Source organism: Myxocyprinus asiaticus, chromosome 20 (genome assembly GCF_019703515.2).
Source record: "Myxocyprinus asiaticus isolate MX2 ecotype Aquarium Trade chromosome 20, UBuf_Myxa_2, whole genome shotgun sequence".
Lineage (NCBI taxonomy): Eukaryota > Metazoa > Chordata > Actinopteri > Cypriniformes > Catostomidae > Myxocyprinus > Myxocyprinus asiaticus.
The window spans coordinates 39,818,339-39,845,138 of NC_059363.1; the positions used below are offsets into that span (position 1 = coordinate 39,818,339).

At 45.4% G+C, this 26,800-nt stretch overlaps 1 protein-coding gene across 7 annotated transcripts in view; it reads left to right on the plus strand.

The window, feature by feature from the left end:
- The window catches only part of kif6 (kinesin family member 6), a 326,246-nt gene that overhangs the window by 162,409 nt on the left and 137,037 nt on the right, over window positions 1–26,800 (plus strand). For all 7 annotated transcript variants that reach the window (XR_007892184.1, XR_007892185.1, XM_051646212.1 and 4 more), the window contains one exon: window positions 3,572–3,769. Coding sequence is in view for 5 of the 7 variants with exons in the window: in XM_051646212.1 (XP_051502172.1) it covers window positions 3,572–3,769 (198 nt within the window). In the remaining 2 variants the exon portion in view is untranslated. The remainder of the gene's footprint in view (window positions 1–3,571; window positions 3,770–26,800) is intronic.

The window sequence follows — 26,800 nt, forward strand, 5'->3', positions numbered from 1 at the left end:
ATCACACATATATCAGTTTCTGATATATTTTAACCTTGTAGCTTTACAAGTGTTTTTCATAATATCTCAAAATTTAGGAGGTTCCAGAGGTCTGGCCGCGGGTGCCGGAGCATGCCCTGCCCCTGGGTGAGAAGGTCCTGCCTCAGGGGAATGCACCAGGGAGGGGCTACTGCCAGGAGCATCAGGTCTGAGAACCAAGTCTGGTTGGGCCAGTACGGCGCAACCATCAGGACTTGCTGCCCATCCTCCTTGACTTTGCACAACGTCTGTGCAATGAGGCTCACTGGGGGAAATGCGTACTTGCACAGCCCCCGAGGCCAGCTGTGCGCCAAGGCATCCGTGCCAAGGGGAGCCTCGGACAGGGAGTACCAAAGGGGCCAATGAGAGGACTCTCGGGAGGCAAACAGGTCCACCTGCGCCTCCCCAAATCTCTCCCAAATTAGCTGGACTGCGCAGGGGTGGAATCTCCACTCTCCGCGGAGCATTACCTGTCGTGAGAGCGCCTCCGCTGCATGGTTGAGGATGCCTGGAAGGTGAGTGGCTCGCAGAGACTTCAACGTCTGCTGACGCCAAAGGAGGAGGCGGCGGGCGAGTTGCCACGTGAACATACGCTGCCCTGGCAGTTTATGTATGCTACGGTCGCTGTGTTGTCTGTCCGTGCCTCAAGACCTGTTCTATGGGAACCCCTGCCCGTAGAAATGCCAAATCTGACCAAGGGCTGAAAGTATGGCAGCACCGTGGCGTGATAGTCACACGCTGGGTGACTATCATGCTCGGGACTCGAGTCTGTAGCCAGTGCTGGAGCAGTCTCATATGCATCAACCTGAGGGGGAGTACCACCGCCGAGGAAGCCATATGCCCCAGGAGCCTCTGAAATTGTTTCAATAGCACCGCTATCTTTCACCGGAAGGTTTTCAGGCAGGCCAGCACCGACTGTGCATGCTCATTCATAAGGCGTGCCATCATGGTGACAGAGTCCAACTCCATACCGAGAAAAGAGATGCTCTGCACAGGGGAGAGCTTGCTCTTTTCCCAGTTGACCTGAAGCCCCAATCGGTCGGGGTGGTGAAGCACAAGGTCCCTGTGCGCACACAATAGATCTCGCGAGTGAGCTAGGATTTACATTTACATTTATTAATTTGGCAGATGCTTTTATCCAAAGCGACTTACAAAAGAGGAAAAACATAAGCAAATCATCTTAAGGAGACAGTGATACGAAAAGTGCCATATTACAAAGTTTCACTAGCATCAGAATAGCATTCAAAATAGATTAAAGTGCAACAAGGACATTTTTTTTATTTTTTTAGTGACTGGTTAAGTGCTGCTGCATTCTGGATCATTTGCAGGGGTCTAATTGCACATGCAGGGAGGCCTGCAATGGGAGCATTACAGTAGTCCAGTCTAGTTATAACAAGTGACTGAACAAGAAGTTGAGTGGCATGTTCAGAGAGGAAGGGTCGTATCTTCCTATTGTAGAGTGTAAATCTACAGGATCTTGCTGTCTTTGAGATGTGGTCTGTGAAATTTAGTTTGTTATCGATGGTAACCCCTAGATTTCTGACCATTTTGGAAGGCGTTATTGTAGTTGCGCCCAGCAGCACGGTGATGTTGTGTTCAACAGCAGGGTTGGCTGGAAAGACATGGAGTTCAATCTTGGCTGGGTTAAGTTGCATCTAGGCCAAGATGTCTGCCAGGCAAGCAGAGATTTGAGCAGTCACTGTGATGTCGTTGGGCTTGAAAGACAAGTAGAGTTGCATGTCATCAGCGTAGCAATGGCAAGAGAAACCATGTGCCTGAATGATGCGTCCCAGTGATGTTGTGTATATAGAGAAGAGAAGTGGCCCAAGCACTGAACCCTGAGGTACCCCAGTAAGTAGCTGATGTGGCTTGGACACCTCACCTATCCAGGCTACCTTGAAGGACCTACCTGAGAGATAGGAATTAAATCAGCCAAGCACAGTTCCTGTGATGCCCAGCGAACAGAGGGTAGAGAGTAAGATCTGATGGTTGACTGTGTCGAAGGGTGCAGAAAGGTCTAGTAGAATCAGGACGGATGATCTGGATTCAGCTTTCGCCTGTTTCAGCCACTCGGTGACAGACAGCAGGGCAGTCTCAGTGGAGTGTTTACTTTTGAAGTCTGACTGATTGTCATCCAGCAGCTTGTTCTGTGAGAGATAGTCAGAGATTTGTGTGAGGTTAAGTGCAGGTTTCTTCAGCAGCAGGGTTACTTGAGCCTGTTTAAATGTAGTAGGAAACGTTCCTGTAAGTAGAGATGTGTTAATTATGTGTGTGAGTTCAGGTAGGACAGACGGAGAGATGGCCTAGAGAAGGTGGGAAGGAATGTGTCAAGGGAACAGGTGGTGGGGTGGTTGGAGAAGAGGAGTTTAGAAACCTCTGTGTCAGTCAGAGGAGAGAACATAGAGACAGAGGAGTTGCATACAGGAGACGGGTGTTTGACAGGGTGAGGTGCTGAGAATGTATTGCTGATGGTTGCAACCTTATTAGTAAAAAACGTGGTGAAGACGTCAGGTGGTGGAGGAGGAGGGCAGAGAAGTGTGTTGAATGTTCTAAACAAGCTGCGAGTGTCTGTGGTGCTGTTGATCTTGTTCTGGTAGTAGGAAGTTTTTGCAGATTTAACGTTATCTGAAAAAGTTGCAAGCAGAGACTGATATGTACCTAGATCTGCTGGATCTTTAGATTTTCGCCATCTCCTCTCAACTGCCCTGAGGTCAGTCCGATGTTCACAAAGGATGTCAGAGAGCCAGGGGCTGGGTGGTGTAGTACGTGCTGGCCATGTGGAGAGAGGACAGATGTTGTCTAGACATGTTGTTAAAGTAGAGCTTAGTGTGACTGTGGCAGTGTTTACATCATGGGTGGAAAATACATTTTGTGTGGGAAGAGAGGTACAGACAGAAGTGGATAGGCGTGTGGGTGAAAGAAAACCAAAGGTGGAGTCTGTTTTAATGTAGATGGGAGAGTCATGTTGAATTGAACAAAATAGTGATCAGAGACATGTAAAGGAGTAACAAGAATATTTGAGTTGGTACAGTTACATGTAAAAATGAGGTCCAGCTGGTTGCCCAATCTGTGAGTTGCTGTGGTGCTTAGTCTTTCCAGATTTAATTATACTGCCTGCACTGAAAGATCTTGAGTATCATGTTCTTTTTCTCTAATCATCAGCTCTAGTTATTTTAATTTAATTGCCAAACCTAGATCGCTCTGAGGTTGAGAACGACTGTGGGGGAAGGCAGCTTTGTATCAGGCTTGAATTCTGCAAGGGCACTAACCTCCTCATCCTCGACCTTAGACTCTGACTCTGTTTACTGTGCATTATCTTTTGTTCAGCTAAAGCTTTATACAATTAAGCTTTAATTACACTTTTAACTGCATTGTGAGGTATCGGAATTTCAAAGAATTCAGCAGTTTGCACTAAGTCATCTTTTCGACACTCATTAAAATCATTGAGATTGGGAATTACGGGAATACCATTACCATGTTATACATAATGTCCCTTGTCCCCCTCAGTTATCTGAGCTAAAATAATTCAATTTCCTTAATTCAAGCTCCACAGGTATATTAGTGAACATGCTCAAGAAAGAAAAGAGGAAAGTTCAAGAAGTCATTTCCCAGCTAGCCCAGTTCCACAATCAAAACCCATCACCCCACAATTTATCACAGTCACCCACAACCCCACAAGCAGAAGAGAGTGCAAAAAGTACAACCCCTAAGGATTACATGCATTCTCGGCATCTGATGACCAGAAAACGAGGTGAGTGGCCACAAACACAAACAAGCACACCTTTGTCACAGTGTTGGACAAGCTACTCGATAAAAATGTAGCTAGCTAAGCTGCCAACTACTCAACAGAAAAAATTAGCTAAGCTAAGCTGAAAGCTACACTTTTGATAAAGTACAAAGTTATAATACTATCTATATGCCAAAAGTAGCTTGCTACATTTAAGCTACCTCATTTTTTTTTTCAACCAGATTTACAGAGCATACCATCAAAGACTAAGCATCTATACACATGATGTTTATTAAAGTGATGGTACAGTATAGTGTAGTAAAGTATAGTATTCAAATGCATTTACTCAGTTGTATAGTATAGTATAGTGCAATGCCGATATTTATACATGCTACCTACTATAGACAAACCCATGTGTTCGATATGCAAATCACTATTTTTACAAAAATATTTTATTTATTTATTTATTTTATAATACAACCTGCACAAACACATACCTCTTTGCACATAATTTCCTCTGCACTTTCCTGTATATAACAACTCTACATACAAATACTATATACTACGTACTGGAAGTGTCTGTTCAGTGTCCAGATTCCTTGTTTGTGTGTGTGAGCACATCTGGCAATAAAACTCTAATATCTGATGGTATCAGATGGTAATACTATGGTATTTTGATATACAGTTACCATATTTACACTGGTGACCAAAAGTTTGGAATAATGTACAGATTTTACTGTTTCGGAATGAAATTGGTACTTTAATTCACCAAAGTGACATTCAGCTGATCACAAAGTATAGTCAGGACATTACTGAAGTAAAGAACAGCACCATCACTATTTGAAAAAAGTCATTTTTGATCAAATCTAGACAGGCCCCATTTCTAGCAACCATCACTCCAACACCTTATCCTTGAGTAATCATGCTAAATTGATAATTTGGTACTAGAAAATCACTTGCCATTATATCAAACACAGCTAAAAGCTATTTGATTCGTTAAATGAAGCTTAACATTGTCTTTGTGTTTGTTTTTGAGTTGCCACAGTATGCAATAGACTGGCATGTCTTAAGGTCAGTATTAGGTCAGAAATGGCAAAAAAAGAAAGAGCTTTCTCTAGAAACTCATCAGTCAATCATTGTTTTGAGGAATGAAAGCTATACAATGCTTGAAATTGCCAAAAAACTGAAGATTTCATTCAAAGTTGTACACTACAGTCTTCAAAGACAAAGGACAACTGGCTCTAACAAGGACAGAAAGAGATGTGGAAGGCCAGATGTACAACTAAACAAGAGGATAACTATATCAGAATCTCTAGTTTCAGAAATAGACGCCTCACATGTCCTCAGCTGACAGCTTCATTCAATTCTACCTACTCAACACCAGTTTCATGTACAATATTAAAGAGAAGACTCAGGTGTGCAGGCCTCATGGGAAGAATTGCAAAGAAAAGCCACTTTTGAAACAGAAAAACAAAAACAAAAGTTAGAGTGGGCAAAGAAACACAGTCATTAGACAACAGATAACTGGAAAAGAGTGTTATGGATCTTAACCCCATTGAGCATTGGTGGGATCAACTAGACTGTAAGGTGTGTGAGAAGTGCCCGACAAGACAGACACATCTATGACAAGTGCTACAGGAAGGGTGGGGTGAAATGTCACCTGAGTACCTGGACAAACTGACAGCTAGAATGCCAAGGATCTGCAAAGTTGTCATTGCATCACGTGGGGGGTTTCTCTTCTTTTCTCCCCAATTTAGCATGCCCAATTCCCAATGTGCTCTAAGTTCTCATGGTGGCGTAGTGACTCGCCTCAATCTGGGTGGTGGAGGACGAATCTCAGTTGCCTTCAAATCTGAGACAGTCAATCCGCATATCTTATCACATGGCTTGTTGAGCTATTCTCCGCAGCATCCACGCACAACTTACCACACGCCCCACCGACAGCGAGAACCACATTATAGCGACCACGAGGAGGTTAACCCAACCTGACTCTACCCACCCTAGCGAGAACCACATTATAGCGACCACGAGGAGGTTAACCCAACTTGACTCTACCCACCCTAGCAACCGGGCCAATTGGTTGCTTAGGAAGCCTGACTGGAGTCACTCAGCATGCCCTGGATTTGAACTTGCGACTCCAGGTGTGGTAGTCAGCATCTTTACTTGCTGAGCTACCCAGGCCCCTGATGAGAACTCTTTGAAGTAGTTTAAAAAAGAAAAATTTTTTTCAAATTGTAATAGTAATTTTTCACGTTATTAATGTCCTGACTATACATTGTGATCAGTTGAATGCCACTTTGGTGAATAAAAGTACCCATTTCTTTCCATAAGAGCAAAATATCTACATTATTCCAAACTTTTGGCCACCAGTGTATGTACCATTCTGTATATACACGATCCTTCAAAGTACTTCAAAGAATACCATGGTACTACCATGGTACTTTGATATGTACCATATTGATACACTATTGTCTTTACATAGTGCTCCAAGGTAGTTCAAAGAATACAACTGTATTTACATGGTGCTGTATGGTAATGTTACATGTCCAAAAAATATGGTAATGCCATGGTACTTTTTTGATGTGTTTTCGTTTAGTCTACTAAAGATGCTTTTCCACCATCGGGCTGAACGGTTCTGAGCATGGTATGGAATGGTTACAGTTGCATTTCCACTTGAGCACGGTTCGGCACGGCACAATTATAAACCATTCCCGGCCCTGAATTCTCGGCACGGTTAGCTAACCATACTCAACCGTGCTCAGTCAAGCTGGTTCGATGGCTTTAGTACGTGGCAACTCATTTAGTGTTTTCTCATGATTTTATTATATTAGTTTAACTAATATTGTATACTACATTTATTTTTCTATATGCCATTTTTTGGCAGAGAAGTAGATTACTGGCTCATTTAAACTCAAAATACATAAGAAAAATTATCATATACTATTATCATATAATACTTACAGTATATAATATTTTGTCAATAAATATCCTTTGTAGTTAGTCTGGGAACTTTTAACTTTCTGCATGTTTGTGTCTGGTGGTAAACACAAGCCCTCAGCAAATTATGGTTAACCTCGTGCCTTTTTCTTTTTACTTTCCTTTTTGCGACATGGTCCATGTCTTTGCTGTTTGTTATCAAAGTAAAACCAGGGAAAAACCAGGGAAGTCCTAAAAACTGTAATATGCGATCATCCTCCATAGCGTGACGCATTCACTCCATTGTTTACCATGTCTCACAGCATCACCAAAAAAACTGATCTGTTACGTACCACAGTAGAAAAATAAACTTTATCTGTGCCAGCAGGCCCTGATTTGCACGGAACAGTATGGTTTTGAGATGAGAACTGTTCGGCCCAATGGTGGAAAAGTGACTTAAGTGATTTGATACTCTTTTCCTTGAAAAATGTCTTTGCCTGCAGTAGGTGTTCACAAGCTTAATAAAGATATTTTTCATTACTGTCAAACAATATGGCACATTTGCAGGTTTGGTGTCCATTGATTATACATAAATATCCACTTCAACCAGCATTCTCTTTGTTCTAAAGTATTGTGTTAGTGTGTTGGTGAGTGAGAAAACACTCCAAACAATTTAGTGTGTGCATGAGCAGTTATTCAGTTTGAATGACATACTGATTCAGACCATTTAGCTATCATGTGTCTAGGGCTGCACAATTACTTAACTGCAAAGGGCTGTGATTTAATTAAACACATAAATACGCGCTGCTCACCTCAAAATATATGTGTGCTGCTCTGTCCTGTCTGTATTGTGTATGTTAGTGTATTATTATTGTGTTTTCTGAGTGATTATGTGTTCAACTTTATCTCATGCTCAGAGTAGCAGATGTGCTCTGAGTTTGGTTCTGTTTAAATACATGTGCTGAGCGCGTTATCTTTAAAGTGCCTCAGATTCACTTTATTTAAAATATGTTCAGCCACTGCAAGTTAGTGACCCAAGTTCAGCCATGAAACTCTATTGGGTGCAAGTTCTCCAAATGGTATTCCTTTCAGTCAATTGGCTCGCTCACACATGACATGTTAAGCAATCATGGCGTAAGCTGGTTGGTTCCTTCATGTGTATTTGAGTAGCCAATCAGCTCATGTCTCTCTTTGGGTAACATTTAAATAGCTTAGTCTTGCAATAGCAGTTAACCACAGCGTGCTGAAAGAGCTTCACTCTGAAACAATGGCATCACCTTGCAGAATGTCCTACCTTATATATTTTGCACGTTTGTCTCTGCTGGGAGATGGAGGAGGTGGCAAATCTGCTTCTGATACTTCAAGTGCATGATTTGGGGTCAGTTCTGTTGAGGAGTCTTGCTCAGGGTTGGTGTACTTGCGTTGTAGGCACTACATTTAGGTATGTAGTCACTCGGGTAGGGCTGCAAGCGATCATGGTGCAACACTTTCTCACTTCGTCTGTCCTTGAGATCACTGGTCCAAGACATGCTGTGATGACAAATGGTCCTTGCCATGGAGCTTGAAACTTTGAACTGTACCCCTTTCTTTTACTGCTGACCCTCACAAACACAAGATCACCGACTTGGTATGACTTCTCTCTGGCCCGCAAGTCATATGCCTTCTTTTGATGAGTCTGGGAGGCACGCAGATTCTGGCGTGCCACTTGATGAACATGCTGCAGATTATCTTGCAGCTCCTGGACAAATTAAGGTGCATCCTTAGCCTCCCTGGTTGCGTCTACAGTTCTTAGCCAGATGTCATGTGGCTGGAAGACTTCTCGGCCCAACATGAGTTGGTTTGGTGTGAACCCTGTTGCGGAATACACTGCTTCGGTAAGCAGCTGTAAGAAGGGGGAGGTGCTCATCCCAGTTTTAATGGCCTTGATCAACATAGCATTGTATCATCTATAGCAGTGTTCTATTGAATCGCTCCACTTGGCCATTGGAAGCTGGATGGTATAGTGTGGTTCTGGTCCTTGTGACTTGTAACAAGTGACATACTTCAGAGAATAGAGAGCTTTCGAAGTTATGTCCTTGATCAGTGTGAATCTCAAGTGGTGCTCCAAAACGAGAGATGAAGTCGTACACTAGCCTTTTTGCTGTGGTCTCTACTCCTTGTTCAGTGACAGGAAATGCTTCCAACCCGTGAGTAAACTGGTCGATTATGTAACGGATGTACCTGTTGCCTGATTTTGATTCTGGGAAGGGCCCTAGTACATCAAGATGAAGTCTAATCATAGGCCTGATAGCTCTGAAGCTTGGCTCTACCTCCTGGACTGGCATCCTCCTCGATAGTGCATCAACATTGGAATGACGAATGCCTGCTCTGTGTTCAATAACAAAGTTGTACTGACTGAGTTCTTCAAGCCACCGAGCAAGTTGGCCTTCTGGTTGCTTGAATCTGAAAAGCCAGGTCAAACTGTTATGGTCTGTTCTTAGTATGAAGTTGCACCCCAGCAGATAGTGGTGGAATTGTCTTGTGAACCTGACAACTGCAAGTAGTTCCCTCCTTGTAACACAGTATCTCTGATGGGCAGGTGTAAGGAGACAGCTAGCAAATGAGATGACTTTCTCTTCCCCCCACTGCAGTTGTGAGAGTACCATGCCAATACTCTGGTTGGAAGCATCAGTGTCAAGGACAAACTGTCCAGATGTGGTTGGGAACACCAGAATAGGTGGTGAGGCTTTGTTTGAGATGTTCAAATGCAACTTGCTGCTCATCTCCCCAGGTAAAGTGAGTTCCTTTCTCAAGCAACGTTATCAGGGTGCAGCGATTTCCGCAAACTTGGCAACAAACCTCCTGTAGTAATTACAAAGACCCAGGAAAGCTTGGAGTTCATGGATATTGGTTGGGGGTCTCCAGCTTTGAACATCATGAATTAGGGCTGGATTTGTCTTAATTCCTTCACCACTTACAATATGACCAAGACACAGGACTTCCTCTTTTAAAAGTTGACATTTTGAGGGCTTTAGCATCAGCCCGTGTTCCTGCAGCCTTTGGAGAACTTCTGCAAGCCGCTCAATGCATTGCTCCACATCCTCTCCAAACAATGATTATGTCATCGAGGTATATGAGCAAGGTGTCCTACTGCAAGCCTCACAGCACCAGCTCCATGTCCCTCTGAAATGTGCTGGGTGCATTACATAGGCCAAATGGCATCCTTGTATACTCATATAACCCATACCTTGTCACAAAGGCAGTCTTAGACCTGTCTTTCTCACTCATCCCAATCTGCCAGTATCCTGATTGAAGGTCAAGTGTCGAGAATGTCTTTGCACCACTCAGCACATCAAGGCATTCCTCTATTTTAGGTAGTGGATAGGCATCTTTTATGCTGAGGTTGTTGAGTTGCCTATAATCCACACACCAATGCACTCCTCCGTCCTTGTTTCTCACAAGAACAATGGGGATGCCCATTCTGAACTTGAAGTTCTGAATGCATTTTTGGCATTTTTGTGCCTCCTCCTCATTCCAGAAACTCAAGGGAGTGTGTCATACTGCCTGATGAACAGGCTTAGTGGTTCCAGTGTCAATGCTGTGTTTCAGAGAAGAGAACTTCCCAATGTCTTCATCTGTGGCTGCAAAGACCGCTTGATGTTTTATAAGCAGAGCTATTAACATCTCCTGTTGCTCCTCTGTGAGTGCCTCGCTTGAGGAAGTGAATAACTCTCTGAGATACTCTGGAAGATCAAGCACATTTGGTGAAGTCACCCTTCTTATGTTGTGTTCATCCAGTGGCTTGCTGTCAGAATCTTGTGACTCCAAGACTCCATCTTTTGTGTACAACTGGGTGTCAACTGGAGATGAGTGAATTTTAATTTCTCTCTCCTTAACAGCAGGATATGCCCCAATTAGCAAACCCAAACACACAGCTCTTGATAAGGGCCTGCTGGAAGCTGCAACATTCCATAGCCTGACAGGAATCCTCTCCTCCATGTTAACCATGGTACTTCCAGAGGACAGTCCATCAGCCAGGCTCACAGGTTCCAGAACAGCAGGGACTTCTGGCTTTGGGTAGTCCACAACACCTCAAACAAGGCATTCACACTCTAGAGTTACTATAGTGTCGCTCTCCAGCATTACTCTTGAAATGGCATAATCTGGCCCCCTGCTCTCTGTTATGTAGGCTGGAATGGGCTCTGAGTCAACAAAAACCATACCAGAGGCATGTATGGTAAAATCATCAGCTTTCAAAAAATCCAACCCCAGGAGCAGAGCATCATGAATTGGCACAATGCAAACTTCCCACTGTAACACTTTTGTTCCAATCCTAAACCCACTTTCACTCCACCTGTTGCTGACATTTCTTTGCCAGTTTCTGCATTGTGTAGACACACCTTTCTCAGTCCTGATTGACTTTTGACAGGTAGCTGATTGTAGGATTCCTATGACATGATTGTGGCCTCGGCACCAGTATCTATAACTGCATTGACCTGAACGCCATTGACAGTCAGTAAGATGATTAGTCTAGGCCCTCTACTCTCAGCTCTACTCACATAGATAATGGAGTTCTGCTCTTCATGTTCAGGATGTTTTTGTCCTGGAGGTGCAACTCGAACAGGAGGGGGGCTGGGGGACCTTGAGCAGCTTCTTTTGAAGTGTTCCTCTTCTCCACATTGGAAGCATGGCCCTTTAGACCCTCTGGTGGGACTTGAAGCTTGCTGTCCTTGTCTGACTGAGCTGTGTTTCCTTTTTCTGATTGAACAGGCATGCTTGAACTCATTTGCTGGGTGGATCTGGCTGGAGAATGAATAGTGGCACTAGAAAGAAGTGGTATGCGAACTATTACTAGTTGAAGTTTATCAACTTTATCAATGAACATTTTGAGCTGGCCCTGAGTAATATAGTTAGGTGACTGTACTCTGCATGATTGCAAAGCAGGGAGTTCCTCATCAGAGTCCACGTCCTGGTCAGCCCAAGAGACTCTACGTGTCCTCCCCCTCTGATCCAGGTCTTGTCCCAGTGTGGCTCTAATTGTGTGTTCATAAGCTGCAACTAGCCTTTGTGCCTCATCCAATGATGCTGGGTTATGGTTCATCACTTCATATGCAACTTTCTGGTTGTGCAGCCCTTTGAGAAAGTCATCAGCAGCAATCTGCTCTCTGAGTTCAGTGTCAACTCCAGGATAAGTTAGAAGGACCAGTCTGTGGACCTCCTTTGCAAACTCTACAGCAGTTCCCTTAGATTGTCTCAGCTTCCCAAGTTTTCTCCGTGCCATTGTGGGAGGTTCCTTCTGCCCAAATCGAAAAGCCAACTGCTCTTTCAGCAAAAAGTAATCTTCATGAATATGTTCAGGTAGGGAGCACAAATATCTTACATTCATGCAGCTTGTCTACTCTCTCCACTGCATTCCATCTGTATATAACAGCCCATTGCTCAAAAGGAATGATAAAGGAATCCCAGTCATATTTTCCATCATAAGTGTCAAGTTGGCTTTCGGTCCATCAGAGGCTCTGCTACGAGGAACTGGTTGGTGATAAGTGTCCACAAAAGCATTTGAAAGGGTGGTTGTACCTCGGCGTTAGTTGTTATTGACACTATACTAACTGGGACCTTGCTCTCTGTTTCTGGGTATAACATCAGGGCCTGGTGTGGAGGTAGTTGTGCCAACAGAGCTCCGTGCTTGTCTGTCAATGACTGTATGTGTATTTAAGCCCTTGTTTCCCCTGGTTTCTTTGTCAGTCTTCACGTGTTGTCATATTCTGTGCCTGGTTTCCCGTGTTTTATTTCTTATATTCTGAATTTCTTTGTTTATCTTAATGTTATCTTAGTGTTAATAAAGCTGCATTTAGATCCTCATTCCTCGCCTGCCTCGTCATAGAAAGACTGACCAAAAATGGATCTAGGGGCCATCCGAATTCTGCTCCTTAAACAAGGGGACCATACAGTTGAGGATCACATCTGTGAGTTTTTAGAGCTAGTGAATTTAGTGCACTATCCAGACCGCTCTCTGGTGGTTTTCTTCATGAATAGTACACTGAAGGAACTAATGCCTCCGGCTGACTCTTTACGAATATATGGAGAAGGCTCTGGAACTTTGCGGTTCCCTTTACACAGTGGATAATGGCAGGAACCCCGGGCCAAAACCTGCTCCCTTGTCTAAGCCTTCCATGGTTCCTTACTCGCCTGAGTCTGCTCCACGCCATGTCACAGCCATGCCTGAGTCTGCTCCATGTCTTGTCACAGCCAAGTCTGAGTCTGCTCCATGCCATGTCACAACCAAGCCTTCCGTGACTCCTTGCTCCAAGCCTCCCGCGGCCCCTATCTCGAAGCCTTCCATGGCCCCTGTCTCCAAGCCTTCCATGGCCCCTGTCTCCAAGTTGAATGATCTGCTGCTGATGTCAGTGCGTAGGGCCATGAAGACCCTACCTCACAAATTGTCAGCGCCCAAGCCTGCCACGGCCAATGAGCCAGCGCCCATGCCTGCCATGGCCAACGAGCCAGTGCCCACACCTGCCACGGCCAACGAGTCAGCGCCCACGCCTGCCATGGCCAACGAGCCAGTGCCCACTCCTGCCACGACCAATGCGCCAATGCCCATGCCTGCCACGGCCAACGAGCTGGAAGCCTCATCCATCCCAGAGCCTGCGTTGCCAGCCTTGTCCGTCCCAGAGCCAGTGTTGCCAAGAAAGGCTTCTGTTCCCAAGTCTCTGCCAGTGTTCCCGACCACAGAGGTCGTACCCGAGTCTTCGCCCATGCCCACAACCACAGTAGTCGTTCCCGAGTCTCTGCCGGTGTTCACGACCACAGAGGTCGTTCCTGAGTCTCTGCCCATGCTCACGACCACAGAGGTCATCTCCGAGTCTCTGCCCATGCCCACAACCACAGAGGTCGTTCCTGAGTCTCAGCCAGTTTTCCTGACCACAGAGGTCGTTCCCGAGTCTTCATCCATGCCCACGACCACAGAGGTCGTCTCCGAGTCTCAGCCAGTGTTTACGACCACAGAGGTTGTTCCCGAGTCTCTTCCTATGTTTGCGACCATGGAGGTCCATGGCTCCGCCTTTCACGGCTTCGCCCCTCGAGCCTGCCACGGCTCCGCCTTCCTTGGCTTCACCCCTCGAGCCTCCCACGGCTCTGCCTTCCATGGCTTCACCCCTCGAGCCTCTCCTCGAGCCTTTGCCTGTCCAGTTGAGGATCACGTCCGTGAGTTTTTAGAGCTAGCTAATTTAGTGCACTATCCAGACCGCTCTCTGGTAGTTTTCTTCCAGACTGGTCTGAATAGTGCACTGAAGGAACTAATGCCTCCGGCTGATCCTTACTGGACTCTCTACAAATATGTGGAGAAGGCTCTGGAACTTTACAGTTCCCTTTACACAGTGGATTATGGCGGGAACCCCAGGCCAAAACCTGCATCTTCAGCTCCCTTGTCCAAGACTTCCACGGCTCCATGCTCCAAGCCAGCGCCCATGCTTGAGTCTGCTCCATCCATGTCACAGCCACGCCTGAGTCTGCTCCACGCCATGTCAAAGCCATGCCTGAGTCTGCTCCACGCCATGTCACAGCCACGCCTGAGTCTGCTCCACACCACATCACAGCCACGCCTGAGTCTGCTCCACACCATGTCACAGCCACGCCTGAGTCTGCTCCACGTCTTATCACAGCCAAGTCTGAGTCTGCTCCACGCCACGTCACAACCAAGCCTTCCGTGACTCCTTGCTCCAATCCTCCCGTGGCCCCTGTCTTGAAGCCTTCCATGGCCCCTGTCTCCAAGTTGAATGATCTGCTGCTGATGTCAGTGCATAGGGCCTTGAAGACCCTACCTCACAAATTGTCAGTGCCCAAGCCTGACCTGCTCTGGTCTCCTTGGTCTGCTTGGTCTCCTGGCCATCCGCCTGATCTGCTCTGGTCTCCTTGGTCTCCTGGCCACCTGCCTGATCTGCTCTGGTCTCCTTGGTCTCCTGGCCGTCCGCCTGATCTGCTCTGGTCTCCTTGGTCCACATTCCCACCAGCTCTGCCTCGGTCTTCCGAGCCCCCAGCTCCATCTCAGCCCTCTGAACCTCTGGCTCCAGCTTGGTCCTCCGAGCCTGCAGCATTGCCCTGGCTCTCCATCCCTCCAGCTCTGCCTTGGTCTCAAGCCTCCCTGACTTTGCCTGGTTCCTCTGCTCCCCTTGCCCCTTGTTCCCTCTTGGACTGCCTGTTTGCCCCTTGTTTTGCCCCTTGTGTCCCCCTGAACTGCCTGTTTCTCCCTTCCCCCCACAATCCATGGACAATTTTTTATTTGTATTTATTTTTTGAGTGTCTGAAATCCGCTCCTTATGGGGGGGGGGTGGCACTGTCACGTATTCCCTTTGTTTTTGCTTACACTTTTATTTTGAAATTCTTGTTTAGTTCCCTGTTCCTGTTTCATGTTAGTTTTGTAGTCCTTTGTAGTTTCTTTTCATGATTGGTTTTCCCCAGGTGTTCCACATTTCCTTGTTTGCCCATGTGTATTTAAGCCCTTGTTTCCCCTGGTTTCTTTGTCAGTCTTCACATGTGTTGTTATATTCTGTGCCTGGTTTCCCATGTTTTATTTCTTATATTCTGAGTTTCTTTGTTCATCTTTGTGTTAAGCTGCATTTAGATCCTCATTCCTCACCTGCCTCGTCACATATGCTGCTTATATCTGTAATTTTACTTTCACTTTCTCTGCAGTGATTATGATGTTGTTGTCAGAACATAAATCTGCACTTCAGTGGCAATCCCAGCATCTCACAAAACACTCACAAATTGAGGAGAAGTTACACTGGCTCTTCTTCCGGCTCTGACTTCTGACACCACTTGTCACGTTTGTCTCTGCCGCACAGACGCACACGACAACAGAAAGTCTGTTTAGATGGGAACTTTACTTCTTATAAAGAGAAATCAGAGTTACAGCAGTGGGAATGATGCTCTTGCCCAACACAGATGGATTTGGCTGTGACCATCTGTACCGGAGCCTGCAAGCTATCAACTAACTTAGATGTAAACCAAACAGTGAACTAAGTCCCCGGTCAATGACGTAGTGACATTTGATTGGTCAACAATAAATACTTATTATTCTATGGAATTAACTTGTATAACTTAACTAAAAACCCATAACAATATTCTTTGGCTACAAGGTATATCCTCTTTAATCACTCAACTCCTTTAGGGAATGTCCTTTATGATCTCCCTTATGATCTTTATGGTCTTATGTTCTTATGGTCTCATGATCTTATGACCTAAAGACCTCATGACCTTATGTTCTTATGACCTCATGAGCTTGAGAGAATATCACTAATGGATTCTTGCTCCAGAGTAAAAATTAAGAAAAGACTTGAGACTAAATAATTAGATATAGAGGGTTCCAGCAATGGTGGACCTCACTCTTGTATTTATCTTCTGTGAGCAAAAAGCTTTAGCAGTACAATACTGGAAGTACCACAGACCAGACCTCTAAAATAACATAATAAGCTTACCCTCCGTCAGTATAGGTGTGTGTCTAACGTAATGTCGAGTATAGCTTGCTTGGAGGCTGTTAGCTGGATCTTCTCGAAGTGCTGAGTCTCTGCTGTGCCTTCTCGTGTCTGCTCATTCATCTGTGTCTCAAAGCCTTTTAGGCCCTCTTTTATAGTCAGTGTATATGGTACAATTGCTAAATTCTTGGTCTTGTAACCGTGCACTCATGGCACTTTATCAGAATATATGCATTACATTCAGCTCCCCTTTTCCTCTTCTACCTAATATGTACATACCCCGGCGTACACCCCAGCATACAACACAGGATGTGGTTAATGCCTCCAACTTTCTCAACTGTTAAACTACTCACACAATAAATCTTTCAACACAGGATGTATCTTACCTAATATGGGCACAGGATGTAGCTAGATAGCTTTCTCTCTACAATCACCCAAAGACATTCCCTCTAAAGTATTTCTAAGCTCATCTACTTTTGGAGTTTTATACTTAATTTTTCTATGGTCCTTATCTAGTTTAAAGAGGACCTTCTAATTTTTCTAGAGTCTGAACACTTATGGTTTGGAGAAGGAGAACACTGCATTTCTCTCGACAGTAAAATGACCGGTAACAATGTCATTCCGTAGTTGCTGCTCATATCCAATTTTAAGAGGGAAAATTACAAGAAACAAGCTGGGTTGGAAATAATTTAATTGTCAAATAGAAACTAGACAAATTGGAAGAATCCACTTCTCCAACCACTGTCCCATGCATTGATGTAATACTACACAAACTTCTGAAAGTTATAAAATCTGTCACACCCTCCCTCTCTTTTGCACACATGCACATTATCTCTCACTCAAATGCACATGATGAATGAGTGTCCCACCAACCAACAGGTATTTGTAGAGAATGTGATTGGTTCTTAAGAATGCCAATTCATTATTTTGAGCCAATCACAATGTCCTGTTCGTAAAGTTACTGAGTCGAACAAAAGAATCGATTCCTTTATCAGAGTCGACTCCAATTCTAGGATGAGTCAGAGTCATAGAATCGACTCTTGTGGAGTCGACTCCACATCACTACCTGCTACCAGTGTTTCTAATAATGGAGTCACCCACTATCAGAGTGAATTGACGCCACTGGATATGGTCTCTTTTCTTGGTCCCTTGATAAAAATGTAGCTGCCACATTTTGAACCATCTTCAAACAAGAGAGAGCCTACATATAGGGAATTGCAATAATCCACTCTACAAGTCATGCATGCACCACTTTTTCCAGATCTGTTCATGTTTTAATTTAGCAATGGATCATAGGTTATAAAAACTTTCCTTAATGACAGCATTTATTTATTTATCAAAAATTATAGATTAATCAAAAATAACACCAAGATCATGGTCAATCTGGCATAACATAAAGACACAGAAGTACTTGAGACAATCTAAATCCATAAAAGAAGTTTTAAGTTCTCCATGATGCTTGAAACAGCCTACCTGCCAAACAAATTGAAAAACTTTTGTGCAAATATACCTTATTGTATAATAATAATAATAATAATAATAATAATAACTTTATAGCACCTTTTAGCGATTTAGCACAAAGTGCTTCACAACACATAAAATCAAAAAACAACACACAGTAAAACACAACACATTCACATACTGTATAAAGCAAGTCTATACAAATTAGTTTTTAAACAAGACTTAAAAACAGACACAGATTCACAGATCTAATCCCAGAGCAGGCTGTTCCATAATCATGGGGACTTCACTACATAAGCTCTATCACCTTTAGTTTTGTATCTGGATCTTTGAACAGCCGACAGTTCATGACAAGAAGATCTAAGAGGTCTAACTGTTTCGTAAGGCCTCAAAAGTTTTGCTAATTTCCTCGAGCCAAACAATGTAATGCCTTAAATATAATAAATAAAATCTTAAAATCAACCCTAAAATGAATTGGTAACCAATTCAAAGAAGCTAAAACTAGAGTAATATGATTTGAAGGCCTAGTTCGTGTCTAAAGTCTAGCTGCAGCATTTGCACTGATTGTAGCCATGCAAATGTGCATTGATTTAACACTGAAGACAGGGCATTACAATAATCAAGGCGAGACTAAATAAAAGCATGTATAAGATTCTCTCTATCCCTAAAACTCAAGACATGTCTTATCTTGGAAATGTTACTTAACTGATAAAAACAAGATTGAACTAACTTCCTAACATGATATTCAAAATGTATATTTATATCAAAATAGATGCCCAATTGTTTTACTACCTGCTGAATATTTGGGACCACCTGACTAATTGCTGACTCAATCTGATTTTGTTTTTTTTATTTATCATTGACCGATTATAGAAACCTCTGTTATATTAGTATTTAACTGAAGAAAATTACATTTTATCCATTTTTTTTATATATATATCTGCTATACACACTTGACATTTTTTAAAATTAGTCAGATCATTGGGATTTAATGACAAATACAACTGCAGGTCATCCTAGTGGTATTGAAATTTATGTTGTATTTTCAAATCACAAAACCAAGCGGTAACATACAGTATATAGTGAAAACAATATTGGCCCTGACAGGAATCCTTGCTGTACACCACAATTAATTTTTGAAAAGGAGGACATCTCATCTTCAACAGAAACTACAAATTTCCTATTCGACAAGCCAGAAACAAACCAGTCTAAAGCCACCTCAGATATTCCCACCCATCCTTTAATCTTATCAATTAAAACTGAATGATCAAATGTATCAAACACTGCAGTTAAATCAAGCAACAATAATGGAGCACTCTCAAGCATCCTCCACCATCAATAAGTCATTGGTCACCCTAAGAAGGGCAATTTCTGTACTATGGTTTTCTCTAAAACCTGACTGAAATTTCTCAAAAATATTGTTATCGTTCACTACCTCCAACAGCTTAGCTACAGCTTTCTCTAATATTTTAGAGATGAAAGGTAATTTTGAGATTGGTCTATAGTTATTTGCAACCAAACTAATGAGGGCTAATTCAGAAGGAGTTGAACTATTGCAGTCTTTAACTCCTCTGGGACACATCCTTATGCAAGCAAGCTATTAACAATAGACAACAAAGTAGGGTCCCAATAACTTCCTTGAAAAGTCTTATAGGAACAATATCTGTATGGCAACTAGATGGTTTCAACTGATGTACAATTTTGTATAGATCTTGCTCTGAAATAGGTTAAAAGGAATAAACAAAATAAACAACAAACTCACACTACACTTGATTTTTCCACACATAGTAAAAGGGAAATAATGGACATCCTTATGTTAAAGACCTTTAAAAAAATTTTTTTTTTTAAATGGGTTACAATCCATCAGACAAAATGCAGCACTAGACACAGGGTTGATCAAATTATTAATTGTATAAAAATAAATAAATAAAAAAAACAGTGTTATGGCAGTTAGTAGTTATAAGTTCAGAAAAATATGCAGTTCTAGCAGCTTTAACCGTCTTATTGTACAGCACTAAGAGATCCTTCATGTGCTTAAAGTTAACATTTAAGTTTAGTTGATTTCCAAGCATGTTCTGTCGTACTACACTTTCTCCATAAAATGTGAATATCATTGTTTATCCAAGGGGTTTTATTTACTCCTGATCTAGTTGTTATTTTGACAGGGGCAATTGAGTCTAATAGTGACAGAAACAAATAGCTGAAATCTTTTAACTTATCAGTTGTGCTGGCATCATGAGTCCAGTGTGGCAGACAAGCCTCTTGTTCATTGTGAAAGGAGGAAGCAGGAACCGGATTAACAGTTAACAAGACTTTAGTAATAACTTAAAACACTAAACTGCAACATAATAACAGGACAACACTCTCACACACACACACCTCTTCCTCGTCACATAAAAGCTCCGGACTGAGTTACACCCCCACCCCCCCTTCCTGGAGGGGAGTAGTTGCCCCATGGCCATGTCGCCGGCTGTTCTTCCCCACCTCCTGGGTATGACGAGTGGAGGGGAGGGAAGAGGAAAAGGGGCGGTAGAGAGAGAGGGAAAGAGAGAGAGAAAAAAAAAACTCAGGTTCCCTACCACGTCGCCATTTGGTCCATGGCCAGCTGGGCAGCGGTCCTCCGTGACACCGAGTGATGGCACTGGACCTCGCCTCCTTGCGGACAACAGCCGCTCCTCCCCGGGTGGACAGCAGCGAGTCCTCCGACCCTTGGCAGATGGAACACCCCTCGGTGTTCTGGCGGCCAGTAGCGAGCCCCTCCGCCCCTGGCAGCGACTTCTCCATCCCCCAGCGGATGGCCGCAGCTGCTTCTTCGGGCAGACGGCAGTGGCGAGGACTCCATGACAGCACATCCCTCCTCCTCCCCGGGCTTCAGCACCAATGTGGCAATGGGAGTGGGAGGTAACAAACAACAAGGAATCGGGTAAGCAGGACAATTGACCAGTTATGGACACTTATTAATGACATTTGCATTAAGGAATAACGTTGAATGCCCTCAATGTATGGGCGTAAAGACTATTTCTGTTGCATTTAGTTGATATCACCCTCCTCACTAAGATTGAGTTTTCTATATAAAAAATATATATATATTTCTGTTTCTATTTTTATTTTGACCTTTACTGAATGTAATGCAGCCACTGGAGGGAAGTGAATACCGCTGAACCTGGGCGGATGCCTGGCGAACTGATTCGCGTTGCCGAGTCGGATGGTCCGGATCAGCCATTGCGACGGATTGGAAAGCGCAAGCCACGCATCCAATTTCCGTGCAAGGGGGACCAAAGGGACAACGTCGTTGGATGTACTGGCAGGTGGGGCCTCGCGGTGGGGCGGAGCTCGAGGTGCCACACCCTATCATGGCCGTGCTGAGTCTAGGGACATCGAAGCACTTACCTGGCTCCTTGTGACCAACCCCGAAACAGCCTGGAACTGTCACATTGGGGGCGGATGTGTGCCACAGCTGGGCGCACAAGGGCGGGGAGACCGACGCTGGAGCGCCAATCCTGCAAGGGAAAAAAGGTGGACGGTGGTCGTGATGACAACCGTGCACACTGGGAATGTGACCCAGGGAAGGAGGAAACCGCTCTTTTGCTGAACTGTTGGGTACCGCAGCCACTTGGGCATGCGGCAAAATCAAATGAAAAGGCAACAAAAGATTCTCCACCTGGCCCTTCACCGGGGGATGGAGTGGTCTTACTACCAGCTCCAGTGCAGTGGGTTCCGTCGACACAGGGTCGCCTGTCTCAGGGGCGCTTTGACGACCTTCGTGGGTTCTTGGTGGCCGGCCGTGAGACGGGTGGTGTCTGCTTCCTGCGGTGGGCTCCACGCCAGGGCCTGGCCAAAGGGGCGGGCTGCAGCGGAGCCAGTGCAGTCACCGCAGTGGGAAGCCCTTGGCGACGAGCAGACAGGGTGCAGGATCTTGAGCCGCGCCGGGGCAGGATATGCCAGATAGCCTCCGTCTGCTGCTTCACTGTCGAGAACTGCTGGGCAAAGTCCTCGACGGTGTTGCCGAATAGGCCATCCTGGGAGATAGGGGCAGCACTGTCGAGAACTGCTGGGCAAAGTCCTCGATGGTGTCGCCGAATAGGCCAGCCTGGGAGTTAGGGGCAGCAAGAAACCGTGTCTTGTTGGCCTCACCCATCTCGACCAGGTTGAGCCAAAGGTGGCGCTCCTGGACCACTAATGTGGACATCATCTGCCAGAGAGACCGCACCGTGACCTTCGCCGCTCGGAGAGCGAGGTCGGTCGCCGAGCACAGTTCCTGCATCAGATCTGGGGCGGAACTACCCTCGTGCAGTTCTTTTAGCGCCTTGGCTTGGTGGACCTGCAGGAGAGCCATGGCGTGCAGGGCAGAGGTGGCTTGTCCAGCAGTGCTGTAGGCTGTGGCCATCAGGGACAACGTGAACCTACAGGGCTTGGACGGGAGCTTTGGGCGTCTGCAACTTATCCAATGGGGGAATCGCCATATAGCCCCTGGCCGCCCCGCCATCGAGGGTAGTGAGAGTGGGGGAACTAAGAAATTGGGACCGGGCAGTAAAGGGTGCCTCCCACGATTTTGTCAGCTCCTCGTGCACTTCTGGGAAGAAAGGCACTGGAGCGGGGCGTGGCTGCTTTGATCGGCGCCGCGAGCCCAGGAACCAATCATCGAGCCGCGAGGGTTCAGGGGAGAGTGGAGGTTTCCACTCTAGCCCGACGCACGCGGCCACTCGGTAAAGCATGTCCGTCATCTTGCATCAGCCTGTGACTGGGCAATCATCCCTGAAGGGGGGAGCCCAGCTGAGGCTTCTGCGTCCGACTGGACAAGCCCGCTCTCAGATGCTGCACTCGAGAGCTCATCAGCTTCGCGGGCTCCGAACAAGAGGTTGAACTCACCGTGAGAAGAGCCGGCGGACTCATCCGGAAGTCCGGTCGGGGCAGACGAGCGTGCTGGGGAATGGGAGGTCCGCGGGGGGATACACAGCGAATGCGGTCTCATTGGGGTCCCCAAATCACCCCCAGTGCTAGCTATGCTGGCCTCAAACCCGTAGGTAGAAGGACCGAGGCGAACGAATGCAAGCCGCGACCGCAACGTTGCCATGGTCATGTTCTCACAGTGAACCATCCACGAATGCTGACGTCGCGCCCAGACACAAAAGACAGCGATCGTGACCGTCTGAAGTTGAGAGGTAACGACTGCAACAAGGAATAACACACAATCGGAAAGGCATCTTTAAAAAGACGTTCCGTGTGTGCCGCTCTTTTAGAGAAATATACTCTTTCAGGAAAATATTCTCTCTTTTTTCTGCCAAAGCACCCAGGGGCGTTCTCTGCAGTGCACCAGTGCAGAGGAGGAAGAAGCCGCTGAAATGCGCCGTCAGATCCTGCAGAGGTGAATGAACAGTCAGCTCAGTAGACATCGACCGTTCTACTCCAAAGAGAAAATCTGAATGAGTGGTTGCATACCAGCTCCTTATATACCCGTATGTCCGGGGGAGTGGCATGGAAATACCACTCAGCAATTTTCATTGGCCTTTTATCAAAGACCAGAGGTGTCTCGGGCTCCCAAGAGTGACCGCTAGTGTCACTACATCGACACAATGTCGAGTGAGTGACAGATAGGGAACTAGTGTTTCATTATGGCAATGCATTGGTCCTGTCATGTTTTATCTGATCCTAATAGAGTTGAGAAAATCGATAAATGCTAATCCAGCTGTATCATTTAAACCCTTGTGCTGTCTTAAAATTTTTTACCTAATTGGTGTTCCCGGTCAAAAATGACCAGCCTAGGGAGTCACGTGACGCCATGCGAGGAGCGGACGTGTAAAAATCTGTGCACTTTGCTAGTTTTTAATTATTTTTATGTCATAAACCAGTGGGATTTGATACATCTGTTCTTTGCCGTCAACATGGAACAGAATTCAAAATCCTCGGGCTCTGGAGATATTAAAAGACAATTACATGCTTAAGCTGATACTTCAGACAGGCACGCAGACCAGGGACTTGGTTTGGACGGTGCAGTGGGAGAAATTCAGCGTCAACTGTCCAACATGTCTGTGATGCTGACGAAAGTTGTTGCTGACTTAGAGGATCTTGCTGTAATACGTCAATCGATTACAGTGATAGAAACGAAATTCTCTGAGTTGGTTACAAGAATCGGGGACGTTGAGAGACGGATCGATTATCTGGAGTCATGAGAGAGGGAATTAGCAGCTAATCTGCTAGCAACCAAGATACACTCGGTATGCGTTTGGGAAAAACTGGAGGATTTGGAGAATCATAATCAGTGAAACAATGTCAGAATTGTTGGAATTCCTGAGCATGAAGAAGGCAGAGATATGGTGAAATTCCTAGACAAGCTCTTCCCGAGTCTGCTCGACATAATAGGCCACAAGCTGGAAATCGTGCGAGCTCACAGAGTCCCGGCTCACAGATCGGCTGAGGGAGACAGGCCCCGATCAATTCTGGCCAAAATTCTGAGATCATCCGATAAAGATCTCGCGTTTATTTTTATTTATTTATTTAATATATTTATTTATTTATGTGCTGGTTCTGCTAGTGGCTGGAATTTGTTTTGTGGAGGAACACACCTTCAAGACAGTTTTGTAAATGAATCTACACTTTCTTTGTGTTTATTCTGCCTATTGGCTGGAGTTTGTGTTATAGATTATTATTTGTTATGTAATTCTGTCTCACAAAATTTGTACAAAAGCACCAAACTTTAGCAATCCGATGGCAAAGTTGTCGCGGGGACTCTCGTAGGCGTACATGGACTTTTTGAGTTTAGAAGGATGGACACCGTTGGCGCTGTCGTGCACGGGGTTAATGCAAACGTTTTTCTTTTTTCTGTTTGTTTGGTTCTGGGGGAAGTTTCTTCAAGAAACACATCTGTCCCCGCAGGAAGCTGAAAAATTTGGAAAGATATGGGGTGGACATTTTTTCCTTAGTGCTGGCTCAAGTAAGAGCACAGGAGTCATTACATTGATAAATAAGCATCTACAATTCAAATGTCTCAGACAGATTAAAGATAAATTAGGAAGAGTCATTATTGTATTAGCAGGAATTCAGGGGCAAACATTTATTTTGGCTAATATTTACACACCTAACGCTGATGATCAGGGCTTTTTTATAGATCTTGAAGGGATGTTGCAAGCCGCTGGTGTAATGTTTAATGTGTTTGTTAATGTGTTTCATGTCATGTGGTCCCCTTGTCATGTGATTCCCTGTTTCCATGTCAAGTCATGTGATCATCCTGTTTCCTTCCATGTTCAAGTGTCTTGTTTTCATTGGTTTATTGTCTTGTTACTCATTATCAGTTCTAGTTTGTCATTGGTTTAAGTTTATTAGTCTTGTTATCTTGTTTATAGTTATGTCTGTTCATTGGTTGTCTTGTTACCCTTGTCCATGTATTTATATGTTATATGTTTGCTATGGTCCTTGGTCAGGTATTGTTTGTTTGTGTAATGTTGGTTCAAGTCAAGTCTAGTCATGTTTATGCCAAGTTCATAGTCAAGTCATGTTATATCAAGTCAAGTCTAGTTAAGTAGTTCATGTTTTTGTATTTGTTCACGTTTGTAGTTAGGGTTTCTGGATATCACGTTTGTAAATAAAACTGCACTTGGGTTCATCACACATCATCGTCTCTTCACCTACATTACAGAATACCTGACCGACCAAAATTAACCCAGCAATCCAGCTTCTTCGTTTTCACCAGGGGAATCGATCCCTGGAAAATTATGTGGAGGACTTCTGCGCTCTGGCCTGCCGGGTGGACTTTAATGAAGTTGCCCACAAGGACAATTTCCAGGTGGGATTGAATGAGCCAATCTCTTCCCTGATGCCTGGCAGTCACAGTCCCCTCAATCTGGCTCAGTATATCGATATTGCCCTGCAGATAATTGGTTCTACGTTCACTGTGGGGGAGGCAGATGCCAAGCCCGAGTCCCATGTCATGGCCGCCAAACCAGAGTCCCACGTCATGGCTGCCAAGCCCGAGTTCCTCGTCATGTTTGCTGAGCTAACACCTCAGCCTGCTCCATGCCATGTCACCGCAACGCCTCAGCTTGCGCAATGCCATGTCACAGCCACACCTCAGCCTGCACCATGCCATGTCACTGCCATGCCTCTGCCTGCGCCATGCCACGTCACAGCCATGCCTCAGCCTCTGCCACGTCACAGCAATGCCTCAGCCTGCTCCATGCCATGTCACAGCCACGCCTCAGCCTGCTCCATGTCACGTCACAGCCACGCCTCAGCCTGCTCCATGCCACGTCACAGCCATGCCTCAGCCTGCTCCATGCCACGTCACAGCCACGCCTCAGTGTGCTCCATGCCATGTCACAGCCAAGCTTCAGTCTGCTCCATGCAAGGTATCAGGCTCACCTCTGGCCAACGAACCAGCGTTGCAGGCCTTGTCTGTTGTCCAGAGCATCTCTCACTGGGCTATTTGATCTGGAATTGGTTCCCGCCCTTGTGCCCACCCATAGTTCTCCTGATCAGGCAAGGGGAACTTTCGACCCTCCGATCCCACCTAGACCCTCTGAGCCCAGGAATCCGGTCCTTCGTTCCCTCAGTCCCACCTTGGCCCTATGTCCCTTCAGCTCCACCATGGTCCTTCAGCCAATCGGCTTCTCTGGGATCCCTCATACCTCCGGCTCCGCCTTGGTCAGTCAGTCACCTGGCTCCGCCTGGCCTCTCCTATCCTCCAGCTTTGCTTCGTCACTCCGAGCCTGTGGCTTCACCAAGGACCTCCTTCCCTACGGCTTCACCGTGGTCCTCAGTCCCACCGGCACCGCCTCTGTCTTCCAATCCCTCAGCTCCACTTTGGTCCTCTGAACCTCCGGCTCCACCATGTCCCTTCAAGCCATCGGCTACTCTCCGGGTACCAAGTTCCCTGGTGTCGCCGCTCAAGTCTCTCACGGCTCCGCCTTCCATGGCTCCGCCCCACGAGCCTCTCATGGCTCCACCTTCCACTGGCATTGCACTGATCCCATGCTCCACGCTCTGTCTTGCCAAGCCATGCCTCAAGACCCCCCCCCCAGCTCCCTACAGAACTTTGGGATTATGTCATGTTTCATGTGTTTGTTCATGTTTTGGGGTGTCGGGAGCTGCCCCTAGTGGGGGGAATATATAATGTTAAATGTGTTTGTTCATGTGTTTCAAGTCATGTGGTCCCCTTGTCATGTGATTCCCTGTTTCCATGTCAAGTCATGTGATCACCTGTTTCCCTACATGTTCATGAGTCTTGTTT